Source organism: Natator depressus, chromosome 22 (genome assembly GCF_965152275.1).
Source record: "Natator depressus isolate rNatDep1 chromosome 22, rNatDep2.hap1, whole genome shotgun sequence".
NCBI lineage: Eukaryota > Metazoa > Chordata > Testudines > Cheloniidae > Natator > Natator depressus.
In genome coordinates, this window is record NC_134255.1 from 13,079,822 (window position 1) to 13,102,205 (window position 22,384).

At 52.8% G+C, this 22,384-nt stretch overlaps 1 protein-coding gene across 3 annotated transcripts in view; it reads left to right on the top strand.

Annotated features, from left to right (window-relative positions):
• The window catches only part of NECTIN1 (nectin cell adhesion molecule 1), a 154,978-nt gene that overhangs the window by 106,688 nt on the left and 25,906 nt on the right, over positions 1-22,384 (top strand). For all 3 annotated transcript variants that reach the window (XM_074936758.1, XM_074936761.1, XM_074936762.1), the window contains exons 6-8: positions 15,530-15,677; positions 20,608-20,695; positions 21,212-21,322. In XM_074936758.1, the coding sequence (XP_074792859.1) occupies positions 15,530-15,677; positions 20,608-20,695; positions 21,212-21,322 (347 nt within the window). The remainder of the gene's footprint in view (positions 1-15,529; positions 15,678-20,607; positions 20,696-21,211; positions 21,323-22,384) is intronic.

Sequence of the window (22,384 nt, forward strand, 5' to 3'; positions counted from 1 at the left end):
ATCTGGCCTAAAAACTGCACCGAGGACCTGCCTTTAAAGTGTTACCTGAGCAACAGAGCAGACGAGGCTGGGAGAGTGAGTGGAGTCCAGCTCCCTGGGAGGAAGCGCTCCCCAGGCTCACAAAGCTGCAGGGAACATGCGCCGAGCAATGCTACGCTTTCTGGTCTCTCCATAGAGTCTTCTGGGGTCTCTCCCGTCTCTGGGATGCTGCATACTTGGCAGCTTTCCCAAAGACAGAGAATGCCAAGGCTTCTTCCCTTAGCATCCACATGCAGTGGGGAGGGGAATGATATTGACTGTGGGGGGAGAGTCGTCTAATGGGTAGAGCGGAGCTTTGAGGGAATTACCCCTGGTTTCTGGCCTTGGCTCTGGGAAGGGGAATGTTGATTAGTGGTTAGAGCACAGGGGTTGGAAATCAGGACTCCTGGGTTCTCTTCCCTGGCCTGGTAGTTATCCCAGAGGACTAGAGTCATAGAGTTTAAGGCCAGAAGGGACAATTAGATCATCTAGTCTGATCTCCTGTAAGCACAGGCCATTACAGTTACCCCTGTACTAAGCCCAATGACACGTGTTTGACTAAAGCAGAACTTGTGTTTGGCTGAAGGATATCTGCCCTTTTGGATCAGAAGACATCAAAAGAGGGAGAAACTTGGTGGTTTGTTCCTGTGATTAATCACCCTCACTGTTAAAAATGTGTGCCTAGTTTCTAACTTGAATTTATCTAGCTTAACTTGTGGCCACTGGTTCTTCTTCTGCTTTTCTCTGCAAGATAAAAGAGCCTTGTAGGACCCCGTCTTTTCTTCCCATTATGGCACTTATACCTTCAAGTCACCTCTCACTTAAGACAATCCAACCTTTCCAGTGTTGAGGGCCAGAAGCTAGTTACGGAGCACTTCCTTGGGCCACATGCAGAAATACGTGCTCTACAAAATGGCGTCCCCTGTGCGGCATGACCTTGCACATGCCTGTGTTCTGTTCCCCATTCTGGAAGGGAATCGTTGTCTCGTAGTAATTGTCAGTGGCCTAGGCGTTAGGACTCCTGGGTTCTATTTCTGGTTCTACCATTGACCTTCTACAAATCATTCTGCCTCTCTGTGCCTCAGTTTCCCATTGGTAAAATAGTGATAGTGGGCCAAATCTACCTCTGGCATATGAAGTTACAGCAGGGTTCATTGACTCACTGGTGGCAATAGCAATGACTGTTCCCCAAGGGTGTTGCAAAGATCCTCAGACGGAAGGTAGGGGAGTGCATGGTATGGTTCTTTTTCCTTGCAAGGAGGGCAGAGCGTTTGGAGGTCTAGAGCCCAACCAAAGCACCCCTTTGGAAGGGGTCGTATCAGGGGAAGCCTAGGAAAACATTGCAGCTGCCATTGCTGTTCATGAGCTCGGATGCTTCCAGAGGTTAGAGGAAGTGGCTCTTAACCTCAGAGCCATTGATCAGGAGCAGCGCACATGACAAGCAATAAGAAAGGCAGTAACACCAGAATCTAGGCCAGGGCCATGTGGATATCTCACAGCTTTGTTCTTATTCCAAGGCGCTCCGAAGCATCCAGAGCGCTAGGATCCTGGAAGTAACTTTACTAGAGATTTCCTGCAACACGCAGCGTCTGATGCCAACCCACACTCCTGGGGGGGAGGAGAAATGTAATCCCTTTCCAGGATGGCTGGTGGATCCCAGCCCCGCTCCCAGAGATTGCTGGGATGACGTGATAAGGCTGTTCTAAGGAGGAACACAAAAGAACAGTGCAAGCAAGTAGGAACAAAATCAGACAGGCTAAGGCCCAAAATGAGTTACATCTCACCAGGGCCATAAAAGGCAGTAAGAAGAGGTTCTTTAAATACATTCGGAGCAAGAAAAAGACAAAGGAGAGTGTGGGTTCTCTACCCAGTGGGGAAGGAGGTTGAGGTGTCTAATGCCTTTTTTGCTTCAGTCTTCACTAAAAAGGTTAATAGTGACCAGATACTTAACACAGTTAATACTAACAACAAGGGGGAAGGAATGCAAGCTAATGCAGGGAAAGAACCAGTTAAAGAATAGTTAGATAAGTTAGTTGTATTCCAGTCAGCAGGACCTGATGAAGTTCACCCTAGGGTACTTAAAGGTGTAGCTGAAGCAACCTCAGATGCATTAGCAATTATCTTCACGAACTCATGGAGAACAGGTGAGGTCCCAGAAGACTAGAGAAGGGCAAACATAATAGTTGTCTTTAAAAAGGGAACAGAGAGGAGTCTGAACAGCCTAAGTTTGATACCTGGAAAGGTACTGGATCAAATTATTAAACTATCAATGTATAAGAACCTAGAGGATAACAGGTTTATAAGGCATAGCCAGCATGGATTTGTGAAGAACAAATAATGCCAAAGCAACTTCATTTCCTTCTTTGAGTTTAGGTTACTAGCCTTGTGAATGGGGGGGCGGGGGGAGTGATAGATGTGATACAACTTGATTTTTAGTAAGTTAGTCCTCAAAGAGTAGTTATCAATGGTTTGCTGTCAGATTGGGAGGGTGTTTCTAGTGAGGTCCCACACACATCAGTCCTGGGTTTGGTACAATTCAATATTTCCATTAATGACATGGATAATGGAGTGGAGAGAATGCTTACAAAATTTTGCAAGTGACACCAAGCTGGGAGGGATGGCAAGCATTTTGGATAACAGGATTGGAATTCAAAACAACCTTGACAAATTGGAGAATTGGTCTCAATTCAACAAGATGAAATTTAGTAAATACAAGTGCAAAGTGCTTCACTTAGGAAGGAAAAATTAAATGCACAGCTAGAAAATGGGGAATAGCTGGCTAGGCAGTAATACTGCTGAAAAGGCTCTGGGGGTTATAGTGGATCACAAATTGAACATGAGTCAACATTGTGATGCAGTTGCAAAAAGGCTAATATCATTCTGGGGTGTATTAATAGGAGTGTTGTATGTAAGACATAGATGGTAATTGTCTTGCTCTGCTCGGTTGTCGCGAGCCCTCAGCTGGAGTTCTGTGTCCAGTTCTGGGTGCCAGACATCAGAAAAAACTGGAGAGCGTCCAGAGGAGAGCAACACACAGGAGAAAAGGTTTAGAAAACCTGACCTGTGAGTCAAGATTTTAACAAACATGAGCATGTTTCATCTTGAGAAAAGAAGACACAGCGGTGGAACCTGATAACAGTCTTCAAATATGTTCAGGGCTGCTATAAAGAAGACAGTGATCAATTTTTCTCCGTATCCACTGAAGATAGGACCAGAAGTAATGGGCTTAATCTGCAGCAAGGGAGATTTACGTTAGATATTAGGAAAATCTGTCAGACTCTAAGGGGAGTTAAGCTCTGGACTAGGCTTCCAAAGGAGGTTGTGGAATCCCCATCATGGGAGGCTTTTTAAGAACAGCTTAGACAATCACCTGTCGGGGATGATCTAGGTTTACTTGGCCTTGGCTCAGCACAGGGGGTTGAACTAATTGACTTCTCGAGATCCCTTCCAGCCCAGTGATTCTTTTGTCTGGGCTCTGGAGGGTCTCCTGGGTGTCTGGGAAGCTGCTGGAGATGGAGCACTGGTGGGGAAGCAGTGAGGCTTATCCGGGAGAGGAGCATGCAGCAGAGAGCAGCTGCAGCAATGGCTGGTAAGCGAAGTATCTCCCAGTCTCTTTGGAAGCCTGTTTTTCAATGCTGCTGGACCAGGACCCTATTATGTCAGGTGCTGTACAAACCTAAAGCACTGCCTGGAGCCTGATTCTGCTCCCTTACATCATGGCTAACTCTCTGAAGGTCACTGATGCCAGCGAGAGGAGGATGGGGTCTTCAGACAAACACAGGCAAGGGTCTGTCTCCTTCCCAGTGACACTGAGCCAGACTCATCCCTCGTGGAACGGTGGGGAAGCGGATGGGATGGATTGGGCCCAGGCTGAGTGGAGAGTGAGATGTCCCCAGGAGTGCAGCTGGAAGGTTGTTAAGCAAATTAACTCTATTAAGACAAATGATAAGAGTTTAAGCAGGAGCAGTGGCACCCCGATCTCTCCAAATTCATTTGGTGGCTGCCTCTAATAGCACGACCCTAATGCACTCTCCTGGGGATCCACAGAGTATCAACGGCTAGAGACGGATTAGGGGGCTGGGTTCTGCTCTCACTTGCGATGACATAAATCTGGAGTAAGAGCACTGAAATCCCTAGAGTTCCTCTGGATTTACACTGGTGTAATGGAGGTCAGGATCTGGCCCCTTAGTTCCAGGAGAGGCAATTTCAAGTGCCATCGCCTCCTCGAAAATGTGCAGAAGGAAAAAAATAAATTAGCAAAGGGATTTGGTTGTTCATTTCTCTGCTAAGCTGGGAGGAAATGAAGGAGAACCAAAATTAAGAAGTAGGAGGGAGGGGGGAACATGCGACATCGCCAGGCCCCATCCTGCCCAGAGCTGCACTGGGGACGCTCTGTGGTGCTGGCCTTGCTTGGGAAGCAGCAGCCTCTGGCCAATGAGCAATAGGTGGGATTGCAGGAGCCGGTATAAATGCTCCAATGAGGTGAGCACTGGAAGTGGATGGATACACTGGAGCAGAGAGAAGAGGGGCTACGTCTGCTCCCCTCTTTCCCAGAGCTGGGCTGGGGGCGTCACTGGGGCTTGTGGTACTAACTGTCAGGTTTATACCAGGCCTGTCTCCATTTTTCATCTCGTGTCTCTCACCCCTCGGAAAGTCACTCTCTGGGATGGAGCGGTTTGTCTGGCCAAGTCCCAGTGTGCAGGAGGCTGATGGGGGAGTGGGGGGCCCAGACCTGTGGACTGACCACCGGGGTACATTTTAGCGAACTTCCCATAGCTCCCTAATCTCAGCCTTGGACCCACTGAGTAGCTCCCTGGCCGACCCTAACCTGACACATGGATTCACTCCAACGTAGCCTTGCAAACCCCTAGCTTAATCCCCAGAGTCTATCTACCCTGGCCACACCTGAGCATGGTCCCCCTCAGGCACCACCCAAGCCTAGGATGACCCCAGCCACACCCCAAAATACCTGTGCACTCCCCAGGCACAGCCAAGCCTTGGCTAGGTCCCAGCCCACTCTCTTTGCTGAACAAATAGGACCACGGTGGAGCAGCAGAAGTCTCCTGGAGGCCTTGTCTGCTCCTTGCACCTGGGCTGACCCTGCAGGTATGCATTTATTGGCTTGGCAAAGAAATGCCCTGCTTGTGAGCTCTGGGGGCTGGGGATGCCAGCTACACACAACGGTGACCAAGTGAAGCTGCAGCCTTTGTCCCTGGCAGCAATATCTACATCCCCCATGCCAGCACGAACCCTGCTGCTGCTGCCACCTCAAGGACTGGGATCTGGAGCAAATGAAAACGTTTCTGGTCTGGCCTTTGTACTGTCTGGCTGCAGAGGCGCCATGTGGTTCTCCAGGGGAGTGGTTGGGTTGCCACAAGGCTTTCTTGGGGCATTGTGTGACGGATGGTTGTGTGGAGAGATGGACCCAAGCAGAAGCCCCAGAGCCAAACACCCACAAACATGGAGAGTTTGAAATCTGGAGCTAGATCCAAATGTTGTGATTCAGGCCTCTCTGCATTGTGTTGTGATTGACGTACGTGAGAGTGTGTGTGTGTGTGTGTGTGTGTGTGCGAGTGCGTGCTGCAAGTCCAGTGAGGGCAATCCAGTCTAATTGAAGGGGGCTGCACTGGGGTAGGTCGGCCTAGCTGCACTGAAAGCAATGGAATCATGCCAGTTTCCACCAGCAGAGGATCTAGCCCGGGCTTCCTTGCTAAATCCCCCTTGCACTTTAAAATGCATAAAGAGCTCTTTGTTTCCCACCCTGGACTGTTGCCTGGTGTTGACTTGCGCTGTCAAACAGCTGCTGTACTCCCCACCAGAAGTGGCTGCTTTTTCTAGCACGGGCAAAGCCACCCCTACAGGAGGGGCTTTTTTTGCAAAGTGCTTGGTGATCTCTCCCTGCCAAAGTTGTTCTCCAAAGATCAATTGGGGTTTCCACCAGGCCTTGCTGGGTTAACTTTCTGCTCCCCTTGCGATTACCCAGCCTTAAACTCCATCCTTATTAGCGGCTGCTGGAGGAGACTCAAAGAGGAATTGCAATAGGAGGTCGCCATGGGTCAAACTGCATTCCAGAGGAGATGAGACTCTCACAGTCCAGCAGCTACTTAACCACTGATGACTCCTATGCCGGGGAAGAGGGGGAGGAAGGTCATTAACGGCCAGAGATGAGTTTCCACTGGTACCTCCTGCCATTACCTGAGCTGGATGGCAAAGCAATTGCCCAGGATAGAATGTGCATGAAATCTCAGCTAATATCAAACACCTGGGCGTATCCATTGGCAGATGGGTTTTCTCTTCAAAGCAGGAGCCCAGGGGAGAGGTCTGCCCCCCGTTCGCCATGTTCCCGGCTCTCCACTGCCCTCTTGAGTTGTTTTCACAGTGCTGGTTGGGGCTAGTGAACACAGAGCAAGGCAAACAGGCTGGGAGGGCATGCGGCTGCGGAAGGGAAATGCAATCGGTACCCTGTGGGCTGGGTGCCAGGCCATGCTTTCCTCTGGGACTTGATCAGCCCCCGGGTGCTGGCTGGTAGGGGATTGCTCTGATTCAGTGACCAAATTGCACCAAATAAGGCCAGGCTGGGGCTCGCGCTGGGGCAGTGACCACAGCAAACCCTGGAAAATAGCTCCCTGTACCTGTCCGTTGTGAACCTGAGCAGCGTGGTCCCAGTACTCCAAGCATGCTCACGGGGCTGGATGTAGGGGGGGTGTCCATGCGTCTCTGTTGCACAGAGTGGTTGGGCTCGGGGTGAGATGAGGATTTCTGCTGAATGCCTCGGGTGGGGCGTAGCGCGGCAGACCAACAACACAGGCCGAGCTGGGAGCGGCCTCCTGCACAGTGATGGCTGTACCCCCTCCGTGAGGCTGGCAGCTGTGGAAGTGACAGTTACATAAACAAGCAGCCTCATCGAGTAGCCTGGGCTTGCTTTTAAATTTCCTCCTTATTTATATAGTTCCTCCGAGCCCGTCGCAGGAATAACAGCTCTGCCTCGTCTCTGTTCTGGCCGTATCCCCAGCTCTGCAGGTTATTAACCCTTTCGCTCCCTTCCCCCTCTTCATTTGAGGAAATATAGGGCCTGCTTGTCCCCATACCCTGCACCCAGCGGAGTCATTTATACCTGGGCCAAAGGGGTATAAACGGATATGGGATCAGGAATCTCTACTCATTCCCGTGGCTGGAGCATTTCACCCCACCCACCACCACCACCTTTGCACACAAGATGACCTGAGCTGCAAGGCCCCAGAGAATTGGGTCCAGAGACTTCTCTGGCTCAGAAAGCCCTGCAGCATCCCGTCAGCCACTCCTGCATTCAGAGATTTCTCAGAGCTGCCCCTCGCTCCGTGGTTCCGTCCCCCCGCTGTTTGCACAAGCGTCAGAGCTGGGCGGCCCTGTAGGGTTCTGAACACGTGCTGGGCACTGTGGGGTTAACTCTGTGCGGCAGGCTTGGGACTGGGCCTGGAGCACTGATTTGTGGCAGCCTGGTGGCTGATTCTCTGCGCTGTGAAATGCCTTCGCACGCATTCTTGCCAGCAGCCCTGAGCTCTGGTTGGGAGCGAAGCAAGACAGGGCCCGGTCAGCCAGTTAAGGAGAGGCTCTCTGGGTCTCGTTCGCCATTGCCCGGCGCCGTGCGCCGTCATTTACACCAGTGCAAAGGGCGGGAGAGCACTGTGGCTCACGCTGACCGTGCAAGGCAGGGGAGGGCAGACCCACAGGCTGCAGGAAGGGCATTGGTTGTTCAGCAGCAGGCACCCTGGCGTGACTCGGCCCTGAACCACTGACCCAGCAAGGTGCCAGTGGGCAAATCAGTGGAGCTAGGCTAGCTAGGGTTTGTGCCAGCTGAGCATCTGGCCCACTGCCCGTCTTGCAGATGCAGCGTAGAACCTCAGCTCTTGCTGGCTTGTGTACAGTGCAGATGGACGGTGCTTGTCCCTTCCTGATGCCCTGCCCACTGGCGAGTTCTCTCACCTCCCTGCTGGTTAACTTGGGCAGGGCGGTAAGGAGGGTCCATCATTCCAGCATTCTCCATCCTTCCTCTTCTCCCGTGGGTGCTCTGGATCCCTGTATAGCCTCGGATTCATTTTCACAACCCAGCCTTTTCCCCAGCCTTGGCCCTGCCTGCTTAGCCAAACTCCCCGTCTCCATCGCCTCTCCTTAGGCATAGCCTTCTGCTAACCCTTTGCGAACAAGAGCTAGACCCTGCCATGCTCTGGGCTGGCGCTGTGCTTCTGGGCTATGGAGGTAAGAGCCCCAAATTAGCCAGTCCCACCATATGAGTTTAAAAGCAAGCTCAAGACCTATTTTTACCTGGACTTGCCAGTTCCTTAGCTGTGCCGCCTTTGAATCCTCACTCACACCTTCCTCTCCTCTTGTGGTGAGTTACTGCAGCCCCCTTCCCGACCGCCTCCCCGTGTCTCAGCCCTCCAGAGCCCGGCACCCGCAGAACTCCACAGCACGCCAGCACTGCCCTCCTAATGCCACCGCTGGCTCCCGGTCAATTCAAGTGCCATTCGAAATGGCTCCACTTGGAGCAAATTCCCCCCGCCCCCCCCCCCGGCTTACCCTGCTGCAAATCTGAAACAATCCTGCTGAGACCAACAGAGATCTACCTCGCTGCCATAGCGCAGAATGTCACCCCTGGCTCCTCAAACCAGTGCCCTGGTGGCTAAGATCAGGGCTTATCCCCAGCTTAGACTTGCTCCAGCCAACTTCATAAATCTTGTCCCTTTCTTCTCCCTCCCTCCCTCTGCCCATTTAATACCAGCCTTCTGCAATCCCCTGACTGTAGGTGGGAGAGCCTTCTCCTCTGCAGCTTCTGAGCTCTGGAACACCCGCCTGTGTGTCCAGAGGTGGATTAAGGTTTCCTGGGTCCCTGGACCAGAGCAAGTGAGCGGGTCCTCTCCCCATCCCCTCCGCCAGCATTCCTGCCCCTGTTCCGCTCCTTCCTCCTGCAACCCTGCTACACCCACTGCTACACCCCCTACAATTTTGCACCTTCCCCCTGCGGCCCCGCCCCTGGGCCATCCACAGTCCTGCCCCACACCACCACCACCCCACTGCGGCCTGCAACCCGTTTGCTCCTTTCTCTCCCCCACATTGCAGCCCCAAGACCGGAGAAGCTCTGTCCCCTGTCCACAGCCCAGGGGCTGCAGCAGGGAGTGAGAGCTTCTCCAGCCCTGAGACCTAGAGCTCCTCCAGTCCTGGAGTCGCAGCAGGGGCCTGGGCACTGGGGCTTTCCCCCTCCCCGGTGTTTCTGCCACGGAGCAGGGTCAGGGCGTAGGGGTGCCCATTTTTCCAGGGCCCCCCAGTTGGCTGGGACCCCTGGGCACGGGCCCATTGACCCATTGGCTAATCTGCCACTGTCTGGGTCTCTACAGCTTCTCACCTCTTTCCAGATCACACCTGGGAACCTCTCTGTCCACCCTCCAAAGCCCTCACTCTCCCCCTGCTAATATTTACTATTTACGTCTCACTTGCATTATTTAACCCAGGGGGCACGATACGTGCGGGTGGCTTGTTCAGTTTGAGCTTGTGGTTGGAAATGATACCATGGCTGCTCACACAGACAGGGCCATAAATCTGAGCCAGGCCTCTGTCGCTGTAAATGGAGACATCAGCCCTATGGTTTTTTTGTACTTGGGTGTGTTTCGTGGCTGGCGGGGGGCTGTGCTGAGGACAGGAGCCCTCACATGACATCCCCTTCAATTTGTCCGTCTAAAGGGGATTCTCTCTGTCCACTGGAGATTGTGCGCATTCTTAGTGAAAGGTCAACTGAGTAAGATTGGTGGACATGAGCTAATTGAGCATCATGACTGGTTAATTACAGAAGGTCTTGATCTCATTAAGTGTTTTGGTTTGCTTTGGTGCTGCATCATCATCTCACTCACAGCTCCGATTGGCTCCATACAGAGTCATGACCGCATTCAGGGTTATGATTGGTTTGTTAGAAGTCCTGCTCTCACCAAGTATTCTGATTCGTTAACTAGAGTCTTGATCTCATGTAGTTTTTGGTTTGGTTCTCTAGAGTTCCCCATCTCATCAAATTTTGTGATTGGTTCATTCCAGATTCCTGATCCGCCTTGGGGTTCTGATTGGACTGTTAGGGTTCCTAATTTCACGGTGTGTTTTGTTTGGTTCATTAGGATCCTGATGCCAGAGTGAACTGACTGGGAACCAATGGTCTCCAACCTTTCAGTCCTTTATCTCTTTCCTTTTTGATTTGTGGAATCACGACCTACAGCTGAAGGCCTCATGGTCCACAGCTCCAAAGAGCCACATGGGAGCCAGAACTCCTGGGTTCTATTCCTGGATCTGCCAGCGAGTGGAAAGTTGCATCTTTTAGTGTGTTGCTTTCCCCATCTGTGAAATGGGGATAATAATACTTACCTGTATTGGGGAAGAGCTTTAAGAACCCCAGACATACACAACAGTGCGAGTGCAATGGATTCATTATTAATACATAGCTATTTTAATCCACTTGCAAGGAGGGCTGGGGGTTAGGTGGCTCCTCACTGTGTTCCCAGCTCCAGGAGGGAGCAGGGGGCTGGGGAAGAATGGAATACAAGAATAAACTAAAGGAGGCAAATGGCACCAAAAACTTTTTTTTTCTTTTCCTTTCATCCTTAATTCTAATTGTTCACATTAATTCAGTCTCCAGCAGGAACGAAGAGCTCCCAGCAGCCTTTAGCCACTCAGATAAGGCTGAGCTGTTTGTTTAGCCCCATCGGGCTTCCCATTACTTGCCTCACTGCCAAATGCTTCACGCAAACTTTGGGGGGAGTTTTAAGCAATTCTAGTGTGACACGGAGCAAGGGGTTTTGCATTCTTAATTTTCAAAAGTTCTTCTCGGTCCAAGGCTGATTTTCACCCCCCCTCCCCTGCCCATGCATTGCAACCCTGACCAGCCCTGGACCCCCACAGCTTTCCCAGTGAACCCCAATATTAACCCACGGCCTCTGCAAGTCCACTCCTGGGCCCTCCATACCATGCTGTGCTTCTGAGCCCTAACCCACAGTACCCCAGTTCTTACAAGGGAGAGGAGGAGCTTGGGCTGCCTTTGAGATCCCTGCCTCACTCAGCCCAGCTAATGCAGTTAGACAGACAGTCCGGCAGGCAGATGGACTACAACACTCAGCGGGTTCATTAAGATGCCCCCAAGCGAGCAGCTTCTTCAAAGTGAGATTGATAAGGGCAGGGACCAAACACGGGAAGGGCCACCTTGTGCTAAGCCACGGCCGCTCAGAGGCAGAGAAGGGGAGAGCAGGAAAGTGAAAGGCTGAAGATGTGGAGAGAGAGAAGCAGATGAAAGAGAAAACAGGGAAGGGGGAAATAGGAGACAGCCTCCCTCTCTTTATCCTTCTTTTTCCTGTCCTTTCCCCTCTTGGCCTGTCTAGCCAAGCCTGCATCTCCCACTCACCTACTCCCTTCGTTCTTTCCTTCCTGGTCTAGTCTGTGCTGGTTCTGATCCGGCCCCCATCAAATCCAATCCCCTCCCAGCCATGCATTCAGCGACAAGACTGATGTCTGTCACGTGCTGCATGTTCTTGGCCATCCACCCCTCTGCGTGTGCGGTGGACTGGTGTGTTTTGGTAGGGTTGCTGCTGAGATTTGTAAATGCCCACGCAGTTCTGTGCTTTTGTCAGAAGAGGTGGGTGGGAGCAGTGCACCTGGCACTGGGTGTGAAGGGTGGGGGTGAGGTCTGACGATCCTGGGGGAGTTCGTTCTGCTGTCTGGAACCTGCTCCCAAGGCAGCTCTGTCTCCTGCCCGGACGAGGTTCACCCTTATGGGAGAAAGGGCCTGAGGGGTGGAGCTATTCATTACTATCCCCCTCATCCTGGAGCTCCTGCATTTCCTTCATCCCACTGTCGTTCCCTGTCCTCTTCCTCTGGCTTTCTTTTCTCATTGTCCTCTCTCTCTCTCCCCTGCAAATTTGAGGGCTGCATCGCCCCCTCTCCAAAACTCCCTGACCCCCTCCGTTGTCATGAACTCCTGTGCTGGCTCCAGGACATTCACTTGGCTCTATTTATTTATTTATTCCCCACCCCCCGCAAGCCCTTTCCATACAAAGAGCCTGATTTACAGCTGTAGCAGGAAGCTGATGTTCCCCGCTCGCTACCTGACATCAAGAGAGCCATTTGGGGCCAATTCATCATGGATATGCCCCAGCCGAAGTGACTGGAAGATTCTTTACAATCGTTGTCCCTGCCACAATCTCTAATGCAGTCCTGGAGATCATATCCCATTGCGTCAGCTGTCTGTTTGAGCATGGCAGTAAGTGAGCTGTCTCAAGGCAGAAATGTTATTTATGGGGTAAGGTGGTGTATGGAGAGGGAAAGCGAGGGTGGGAGAGGAGCTGAAGTGACACCGCTCAGGAGGATGAGAGCCGGGCCTTTGCCTTGTAATGACTGCAGTATCCCGCGGCCTGGCTCAGAGTTTTTAAAGAGGGGCCTGGGGAGGCCAGGTGAGATGCCAGCTGATGGAGATGCGGGGGTGCCTTGCCAGGTAGGATAAAGGCCCAGGTTAGCATCAAAGCATGTAAAGGGATGGAAGAACAGCAGGGAAATTGAGGGTGGGGTAGCATGTTGGCTTGCTGAGCCTTTTCTGTGCTTGCTGTGATGTCTCGTGCTGGCATTCAGAACCCTTTGCACTGATGTGATAAGTGTGTCGGTTCTTTGCCGTGTGCCACAGGGACTGATCGCTGGCAGTAACTGGGGAGAGGGAACGTCTCTGTGAATCCCATGCAGACCCCGTTTGCTCCTTAGTGCAGCAGTCTGGGAGTGGGATTCACGCAGATGTGTTGCTTTCAGAGATCTGTCAGAGTTGGCTTTGCGCTAGCAATGGGATGGGTCTTTGGGCATGGGATGGCAGGGTGTCAACCTCACAGCTAAGCAGCTGGCGGAGTACCCAGAGCATGGGGGTGACTAATCAATGGGGAGGCTTTTCCATCCGAGTCAGCACTGAACCCAAGTGCTCCATGTAGGGAGTGTGTTGGATAGATTTTCTTGTGGAGGGGATATGAATCCAAGGTGCTGACTACACGTGGCCATTGAAGAGCCCCTGGAATGGATGTGTTTAGGTGTGGCAGAATTTGACAGATAACAGCAATGTCTATTTATAAGCATTTTTTTTTTTAGTTTTATCCACTTAAATTTTCACAGTTGGACTAAATTATGGGCAGGGGTCAGAAAGCAGCAAAGGTCAGTAGATGCTGATTTCAACAAGTTAAAGCTTTATAACCACTAAAACACAAATTGTTAACATCGCTTGCCAAACTAAGCAAAGTAAATAGCCTCAAATCAAACTCTAACAAATTCCTCAAGCAGCATTTTCCTTACTTTGCCTATCTGTCAATTTCAAATGTTATTGATGGAAATATTTTTGTCAGTTTGTGTATATGCCGTGAAATCGACGTTTGCCACTAAAAATCAAACCCATCCAAGTCTAAGTATGTTAATTCCAGTGATACAGATATCGTCCAATGTGAGAAGTTACATTCTCCCTGCAATTTCAACAGGGCACAACATTCTGCTTCACTTCCTGTCCTAAACTGCATTGTTCCCGGGGGCTGTTAAGTAGCTGGTCTCTTCCACTGCAGAGGTAGCTGCTATTCATCAGTGGAGGGCAGAGGTGAAAGTAAGCCGGTCTGGTATGGCATACCGGCAAGAGCCAGTACGCCATGCCGGACCTGACTGGCTTCCCCAGGCTGGCGCTTTAAAGAGCCCCGGGCTCCCTGCTGCTGGAGCCCCTGGAGCCCACAGCATATACAATATACCATTATTATTCCATCTGCCCTACTGGGGGAATTCCACTGACTAGCACAGAGCGTCTTCCCTTATGTGAGACAGGCAGAATCTGAATGCTCTCAAGCTGTGAGTAAGCCACAAGGGCTTTGGGGCTGGAAGGCTCTGCAGAGCTGATAGTGTTAACATCCCAGCTAGCGGAAGGTTGTCCTTGGGGTTAGGCCAGTCATTTAGGATTTAGAAAATCCGGGTTCAGTTCTCTGTTCTGCCACAAACTTTCTGTGTGTCCTTGGGGTGATTGCCCTGGGTCCCACCCCATAGACAGGGCTGGCATTATTGGCCCATGTCTCATGCATGTGACAGGCTCAGGTGCTGAGGATATAAATCAGATCACACTTTGCACCTCTGCAGGGAGGAGATGACTACATGGTGCATCCACCAGGGCCACTGCCCTTGTAATGAGACGCACACACCACTGGGCAGGTCTCCACCCCATTTCCAAGGAAGGCATATGCTCTGCTATGAGCTGCATCCCTTCCCCAGGGGACCAGGCTCCAGCAGGCCCCTTTTTCCCCCTCCCCTGGATTTTTTCCTTCCTCCATTCCAATTATCTTCCACTTTCATCACTGCCGGAGCTGTAAGTACAAAGTACCAATTAGCTAGTTTTCAAGTTTAATTAGGTTGGAAGGTAGAGCAAATTAAATCCTTTTATCGTACATTTCAAAGCTCTTTCCCATCAAGCCCACGGGATCGGTTTCCTTTGAATGAGGTCCATGTTAGTTGCGTTGAGGTCGACTCCAAATCATGGAGCTCTTCAGCTCCAGGGCCAATGGGAGCCAGGGCAGGGGGTATATGCCCCATCCGACAGCCAGGATATCTGTGCCCCATGGATGCAGGACCCTGACACACACACACACCCTGCTCTGCCCCCAGTCAGTCACTGCTTCCCTGGGATTAACCTCTGATACTAAACTTGTCCTCCTGTGAGTTCAGCCAGCTGGCAAAGTACCTGCAGCTGAAGGGTTAACCCTCAGGAACGTAGCCAATGCCCTGGTGGACAGCGAGGAGTTTTTGGTGGGCGCCTGGGGGACCTGTGCTTGGGGGATCTCTAGCCACTAGGAGCGGGGAATGCTGGGGTTTGGCACTACTGCTCAGCATTGTAGTATCTGAGCACTAGGACTCTGGGATGACGAGGCCCCCACCCCCAGTGCCCCATAGGTTTCCCCCTGCTGTCAGTTCTGGCTGCAATCCTTAGGACAGACCTGGTTATGGGGAGGTGGGTCCCAGTGGAGGTCCAGGCCATGGGGCGGGGAGAGATGGGAGAGTGGGGTCAGCAATGCTGAGAGCAGGGAGGCCCTCGGTGGGGAGGATCACGGTACTCGGCAAGGGGCTGATGAGTGGCGAGGAGCCTTTTTCACTCCACGGGAGGCCAGCGAAGGAGGCGTCTGGCGCTTCTCGAGGCAGGGCCCTATGATCGTGGAATCCATGGACCCAAATGGTCAGAAGGGGCCAAGATGGAGCAGTGTCAGTCAATAGAAAACCAGGTCTCTGGAGACCTGGAAGAGACAAGGTCCATCATGGGGTAGAAGGGTCTGCCTTGCAGGGGGAGGGATGGGACAGGGAGATCAAGGAGTGTGTGCAGTGTGGGGGCTGATCTCTCTCTGGGAGCCACAGGATCTGCAGTACATTGGGCCTCTGCTCTGCTGAGTGCTACGCCTGGCACCATTGCTCCCCAGGCTCCAGATGCTAATGCACTTCGTCTCTGTGTTTGTTCCAGATAAGCCGCTGCCGCAGGGACCCCCAGGGGGCATTATCGGGATCCTGGGGGGCGTAATTGCTGCGGCTCTCATCATCGGCGTGGCCGTCACTGTGTTCATCATCTACAGGCGACAGCAGAAGAGCCGCACGGAGACCGACAATGACCTGTGAGTAGCCTCTGCGTTTGCTCCCGGCTACACCTCAACCCTGGGCTCCAGCATTCCAGTCCTGGACTGGCCCCACCCCACCTCCTTCCCTGCAGCTCCACTCCTGCTCCCCAAGCCTGAGCTGTGGCTCTCCCTGCTAGATCCCTCCCCTGAGAGCTCTTCTGAGACCCCTCAATCCTAAACAGCAACGTCCTCTCGGATTCCTGGCCAGAGCCCTCAAGCAGGTCACTTGGCCAATGCCCCCGTATCCGAACCTGCAACAGCCACGACATTTCCACTCCTCCGCAGAGAGTGCCAGCCATGATGCCTTTGTCCGAGGTTCGGTGACACGGGATGGCACGCACTAGGGAGAGCAGGGTATGAACCCGTGTGCGGGATCCCGGTCTCCAAAGAGCAAAAGGTGAGGGCTGCTCCTGACTGGCACAAACATACACACCGACACCAGGCACATGGAGGGGTGGGACACCCGCAGCGGGGGTTGGACAAAACTGGGCCTCTTTTTAGCTTTGCCAAAGCAAATTGTCCTGTTTTGAGATTTTTCCAAAATCACAAGCAAAAGGTGGGGGGTTGCAGTAAGTGCTGCCTGAACCCCACAGAGAATGAGGTAAATAAATCTTTGGTGATGGGGGCGGGCGGGTCGGATCAGTGGCCCATTGGCTACTGATCAGGGGTGCCTGCTGGTTGAGAGACCGCCAGGGCTTGCACACTAGAGATTGAACCAGGATTCCCAAGTGCTGCCTAGGGCCCTACTCCCTGGAGACTGAGCTCACAGTCCCACATTGCTTCCCCTGGCTTCTCTACCACCTTGTCACCCCAGCTGTGTGTATTTGGGGGCAGATGTTTAAAGAGGAGGCACGACAGGGGAACCTGCAAAAACTGCACCACTGCCCATTTCGCTACAGGGAGGCCCGCCTGGAAGGCACAAATGCCAGTTTGCTTGTGCCAGCCTGGGTGCAGGGGGCATTGTCTCGCCTGCTTCTCAGCCGAGCAGCCCCTTTAGCCTCTACCTGTTGATGGAGCAGGAGCTCAGAGATCCACCACCCAGCCCCACCCTTGGGTTTGGAGACGCTTGGCCCCTCTCCTCTGCCACAGCCCTTGGGAATTGATGGAGTGCCCGCTGTCCATGGTGCTGAACTATCCCAAAAACAGGGCAGGAGCAATGTTCCCTCTAATTTTCTTCCGTGCAAATTTTTGACAGGCCGTGCGTGCAAAAAATGTCTTCTGTGCAAATTTTTGTGCTTCCGTGCAAATGTTTGTGGGCGCGGTGTTTCACCGTGTGCGCAGGGTTTCGGGTCTGTGTGCACGCGCACATGCACACAGCTTAGAGGGAACAGTGGGCAGGAGGCAGGGGACATGCCAAAAGGATCCTGCTCCCAGCCCTGTGGTGGCTGGCCTGGTTGGAGGGAGTGCCCCATGCTGAGTGTACCCTGGGCAGCCCCTGGGCATGGTCCAGGGCTCCTGGGCAGAGGAGTGAATTATTCTCTTTCATTGTGTGTGTTTCTCTCCCTTCTTCCTGCCGGCTGGTTCTCCCTGAATGATAAATCATCTTTGCTCCTCTCTGCCTTATCGCTCAGGGCTGTAGCTCCCCCTCCTAACAGGACCAAGCCATTACCAGCCCCAAGCATGGTCCTTTCCCAGAGTGGATCCTAGCAAGTGTCTCTCCCCTGCATCTCACACGTGGGAGCTTTCAGGCCCATTTATAAAAATACCTGACTCCCCTCCCCACCTCCAATGCTCTGGCAACATGCAGGGACAGCTCCTGGTTCCCAGCTTCTGGCTCCCACTCACAGCAGAGTTTGTTGTGGATCCTTTTTCAGTTGTTAGAAAGTTTGGAGGAGGGAAAGTTTCTCCTTTGATTGTGTCACTGAGAGATTCTGGGGTAGAAAAGCAGACAAGCCAACCTGCTTTCTCTGCCTCTTCACTCCCCTCCTGCTCTCCTGATCTCCCCACTTCTCTGGACACCCCGCATGTGGTCTCCCTGCAGCTTCCTAGCCTGGCCCCCTCCCATTTCTACTCCTGCCCTTTCTTACTCCCTGATCCCCCTCCCCAGGACTCAGATTAGGGCAAGACACTGAGGCAGTGGTATTCCCCCAAGCTCCAGTGAACAAGGCACCAGAACAAGAGGTGACTCACAATAGAGTGTGCACGGGTTTGAAGTATGATCCTGATGCACAGCTGGGCTCCTCCAGCGTGGATCCCCTTTCAGCCTCCTCAGTGCAGGCTCCCCCTATTCACCCCCACCCCAGGCTCTTCTCCTGTGGCAGCTCTCTCTGGCTCCCTGACTATTGGGATGGTTTCAAGTCACATTGCTGGGACCTCAGCCTGCAATTCAGCCCTGGCCCCATCCTCCCCTGGGTGCTCAGGTTGTTGGCAAGAATCGGGTCTGAGTCCAGGCTCAGGTCCCACTAACTACTTTCAAAATCTGGGGGGGCAGGAGCGTGTCTGGGTTTGGGCTCATCTTTGCTTTCAAACACCATTTTGTTCCCCATTCTACTCTCCCTGTGCCCCTTCTTAGCACACTCTGATCACAAGAAGTCTGTAGCCACCTAGGAATTGGTGGTTGCCCCTAAACTACATGGCCAGTCAGATTCCCAACAGGGCATCTCATCTCCCCCTGTACCAGAGATGTGGCCCCAGCTCCTTGAGCTAAATGTGACTCTCCATTAGCTACCAGCAGTATGGGGTCTATGACACACAGGCAGGCTGCTCTGATTTTGAAGAGGGCAGTGGTCATACATTCATACCAGGCAGTTCATTACAGTCTGGGTATTACCACAATGTGCTAGCCTGGCATCCCGCATCCCTCTGATGCTGGAGAAGGGAACAACTCACTGGATCCCACCGGCTGCTGCTCAGTGAGGGTCCATTGCCCAGCTATGTCCCCTGAGGCTCAGAGCAGAGGTCTTGGAGCAGAGTGGTTGCTCCAGTGTGTGCCGCACAAACAATTCCACCCCCACCCCCTTTGGAGAAGTTCTTCTCATGCATCCTGTCAGGGAACAGCATCCTCCTTGCTGCTGTATCCTTTCAGAGAGCAAATGCCCCGCCTATCACCCTCAAATCACCCCCTTCCCATTTGCAAAGGGAAAGCACCAAAGAGCTGAAGGATAAATGGATCTCCCCACCGCCCCCACCACATTGTTGTTACGTCCCAGAAAAAATTTTTTGCTCCATTTAATTCTGTTTGAGAGAAGGCACTGGAGGATGACGGGAGTGTGCAGAGAGAGACAGCGGAGTGAAAAGCAGGAGTTGAGACAATAATAACCATGTGGGGTGCAATTGCGTGGACAGCATCAGGCCTGCAAAAGAGCCATTTTCAGACAGTTGGTTTCCCACAATGGCCCTCCACAAAGGCAGAAGAAGAGCTACTTTAGTTGAGAAGAGTCATACAATGGAGCAGGCTGAATGCCCTGACCCTGGGGTCAGGCCTTCTCCTGGAGCCCGAGATAATAGAGACATCTCCTCCCCACTCTTCATGCCATCCATCACTGTGTGGTGCCCCACTTTGCATAGAACCATCTAGGAGCTTGATCCAAAGCCCACTGAAGTCACTGGGCATCCTTGCTGCAGTCCGCAACCCCCATTTTCCACCCTGCATCCCCGTCCCGAGCCCTGCTCTGGGCTTGGAATCCACTGGAGTTTGCAGAAAACTACCCCCTGCATCTGCTGAAGTTTACAAGGAGAACAAACAAGTATGGAGAGAAAAGGGAGGGGGCAGCCCACTAATTAGAGTGGCAGAATTTAATAAGATTTGTAAAAGGATTAGACACGTGTATGCATATGAGCAGAATCTGCAGAGACAGTCCCTAGGATGGAGATTACAAAGGCTGTCAATCCTCATGCTCCAGGGCAAAAGCTGATCCCCCCCATTTGGGATCAGGAATAAATTGCACAGTGTATGCAATATGAAGATTTTTTGCCAAAGCCTGATATATCCAACAGTGGCCACTCAGAGACCAGCTACCAGACCAGACAGACCATTGGCTTCCTCTTGATTGGCAGTGCTCACCACAAGCTGCTTCCTGGAATCCAAAGCAACAAGTCAAATAGTCCCTGTTGGGATGATTTGGTGCCGGCTCTGAAGTGGGTTTACCCGCACCAGCCTGGGGGCCACAATCTGAGGCAGAGATTGACCTGAAATTAGAAATGTAGTGTGGACAAAAGAATCCAAGGAGGGTAGGTGAAATATTAGAAGCAGCCCATTTAATTATGTTGACAGTTCAGTGGAAAGCTGAATCGCTGGATCTAGCCATCTCACAGTAGTGCCTAGATGCCCCAGTCAGGATCGAGGCCTTCCTGTTCTAGGTGCTGTACAGACACATGGACTGTCCCTCCCTGCAAAGCTCACGAGCTAACTTCAGAGAAGACTCAGCTGTGGGTCCAGTGACCAAGAGGAAAGAAGTTGGGGGTGGGGGGGAAGGGCAAAGGGAATGTGTGGAGTCATTGGGGTTACTCCAGATTTACACAGGCAGAAAAGAGAGTGGAATCTGTCCCAGGGTCCCTGCCCCAAGGGATTTAAGGTCTGGGCCAGAACTGTAGTGAAAAGGCAACAGGCATGGGGGGGAGAAGGGGGATGCAGTTCTCTGAGAGAGGAGGGAGAGGTGAGTGCTCCTTGCACCTGCGAGCTCTGACTGATCCCTTATTCTGGGACTATGAACATTTCTATGGCTAAATTGCAGAGTGGGTGAAGCAACCTCCAGGGGCTGGTCAGCCCTGACACACGGGCTCCCTTGGGGAAGTGAGCTTCATGGAGATGAAAGCCAGGAACCCAGAAGGAAAGCCCTCCCCGCCCCCCCAATAATGCCCAAGCTACTTGATCCGCATCTGCACCCACTGAAGCCAAAGGGAGTTTTGCCATTGAGAGTGGTGCATGCGGGATCGAGCAGATTCCCTGACCCCACAGTCGAACCAACGGCTGCTTTTCTCCCTGCAGAATTGATCTGCCTCCGTCCCACAAACCTGTCCCGCCACCAAAGAGGAAACAGGAGATGAAAAGCCACCTGACGGCAGAAGACATCCAGGTACCTACCCCCAACCTAGCACACCCACTTCCTTTGCCAGCATGGGAGACAGGCCTTCAGCCAGAATTGAGGGTGCCAGGCCTCTGGAGGCACAGAGTGCAAGCTCCAGCCAGCCTTTGGGAATGCCCCATGAAGCAGGTTTGGTGGGAGGAGGGCAGTGGTTTGGGATTATCCTCTCTGTCCAGGATCTTGGCAGCCTTGGGGACTGCAGATTGGACCCAACCTGCACCCTTCTGGGCACGGACAGGTTCTAGGTTGGGCATGGACAGGTTCTGGTCAGACAGGGTTCTTCTCAGAAGGATCAGTGCCTTGGTGAACTCCCAGCCTTTGAAGTGTAATGCCTAACCATGGTGAGACAAGGAACGGGGCAGAGAGAGAGCTGGAGAGAGGGACCCTGCAAGGGAGGTCTCATGGTGACTCTGTTCACCTTGCCCGATCCCCTGGGACAGGTGCTGCTCCCCAGATGGGTGGCAGGAAGGGTGAGAATGCCCTCTTGACCTGTCTTCCCAATTCCAGGTCGTCCACCTAGACAACATGAAGCAGGAGGAAGAGATCCAGAAGCTCCCTCTGCAGACGCCGTACTACGACATGGCAGCCAGCGAGCCCTCTCCGTACTCTGACAAGCTGGTAAGGAGGGCGTGGTGCCCGCACTGCCTCTGACCTGACCTGGCCCTTGCCCCCCATTTTCTGCACAGGAACTCCCAATAAGGGATTCGGTCACTCCTCCGTCTGCTGGGGTGGGCGAGGCAGCCTGCTCTCTCGAGCTGTTGGAGGAAAGGAGAGCCCTCTCCTGGACTGAGATGCGAGACCACAGTCTCCATGTACATCCAGTTCTAGGCCTCCTCGCCCCACCACCACTGACCCTAACCTGGCAGGACTCTGCCCTTTCCTCTTCCACTGTGTAACCCCCCTGGCTTTCCATAACTGTGGGTGCATGGGACATCCCATGGGCTCCTCTCCAAGACACAACCAGCAGCATATGGGGTGGGAATTAGGACTGAAATGGGCGTGGCTGAGTCAAACACCCCCACTCCCTGACCCACCAGTCCCAAGACAGCTTCACCCTGGCCAAATCAGAGTCACAGGGTCCCCTACTCATAAACCCTTCCCTGAGATCATACCATCGTGTGGCTGGAAGGGGTGAGGATCTGCTTGTGGATCCTGGTCCATCCTCTCCTGACTGGGCCTGCCCTGTGCTGCGTGCCTCTTGGGATCCTCATCTCCCCAGGGGGGCTTGGGGGTCCTTAACAGCCTACTAGCAGCGTGTGGGAGAGAATGCAGCTGCAGGCCTACATTTCTTTTTTGAGGCACATTTATTCTGGGGCTCAGGGCTGACTGGCTCGGGGTACTGCGTGCAACCTGACTGCTAATTGACCTCTGCATTGTTCCCAGCAAAGATTCAGGCCTTTTTGCAGAAGGTGGAAGAGGCAAGTTGTGAATCTGCATTGGAAAGGGAGGTGGACGGAGGCAGGAGGTGCTGGGATCTATTCTAGAGTAGGGTTCTGGGTTTTCAGCAAGTCATTGGGGCCTGTGACCCAGCCGGTGCTCCCTGCTGGGTCCTCACCTTCTGCAGCCAGTCCCATAAGAGACTGTTAAGCTGGAGGGGAGGCTGCCGTGAAGTGACCCTGAGAGAGCAGAATGTACGCAGAGGAGGAGCCTGGGAAATCAATTATCTGCAGGGCAGAGCTT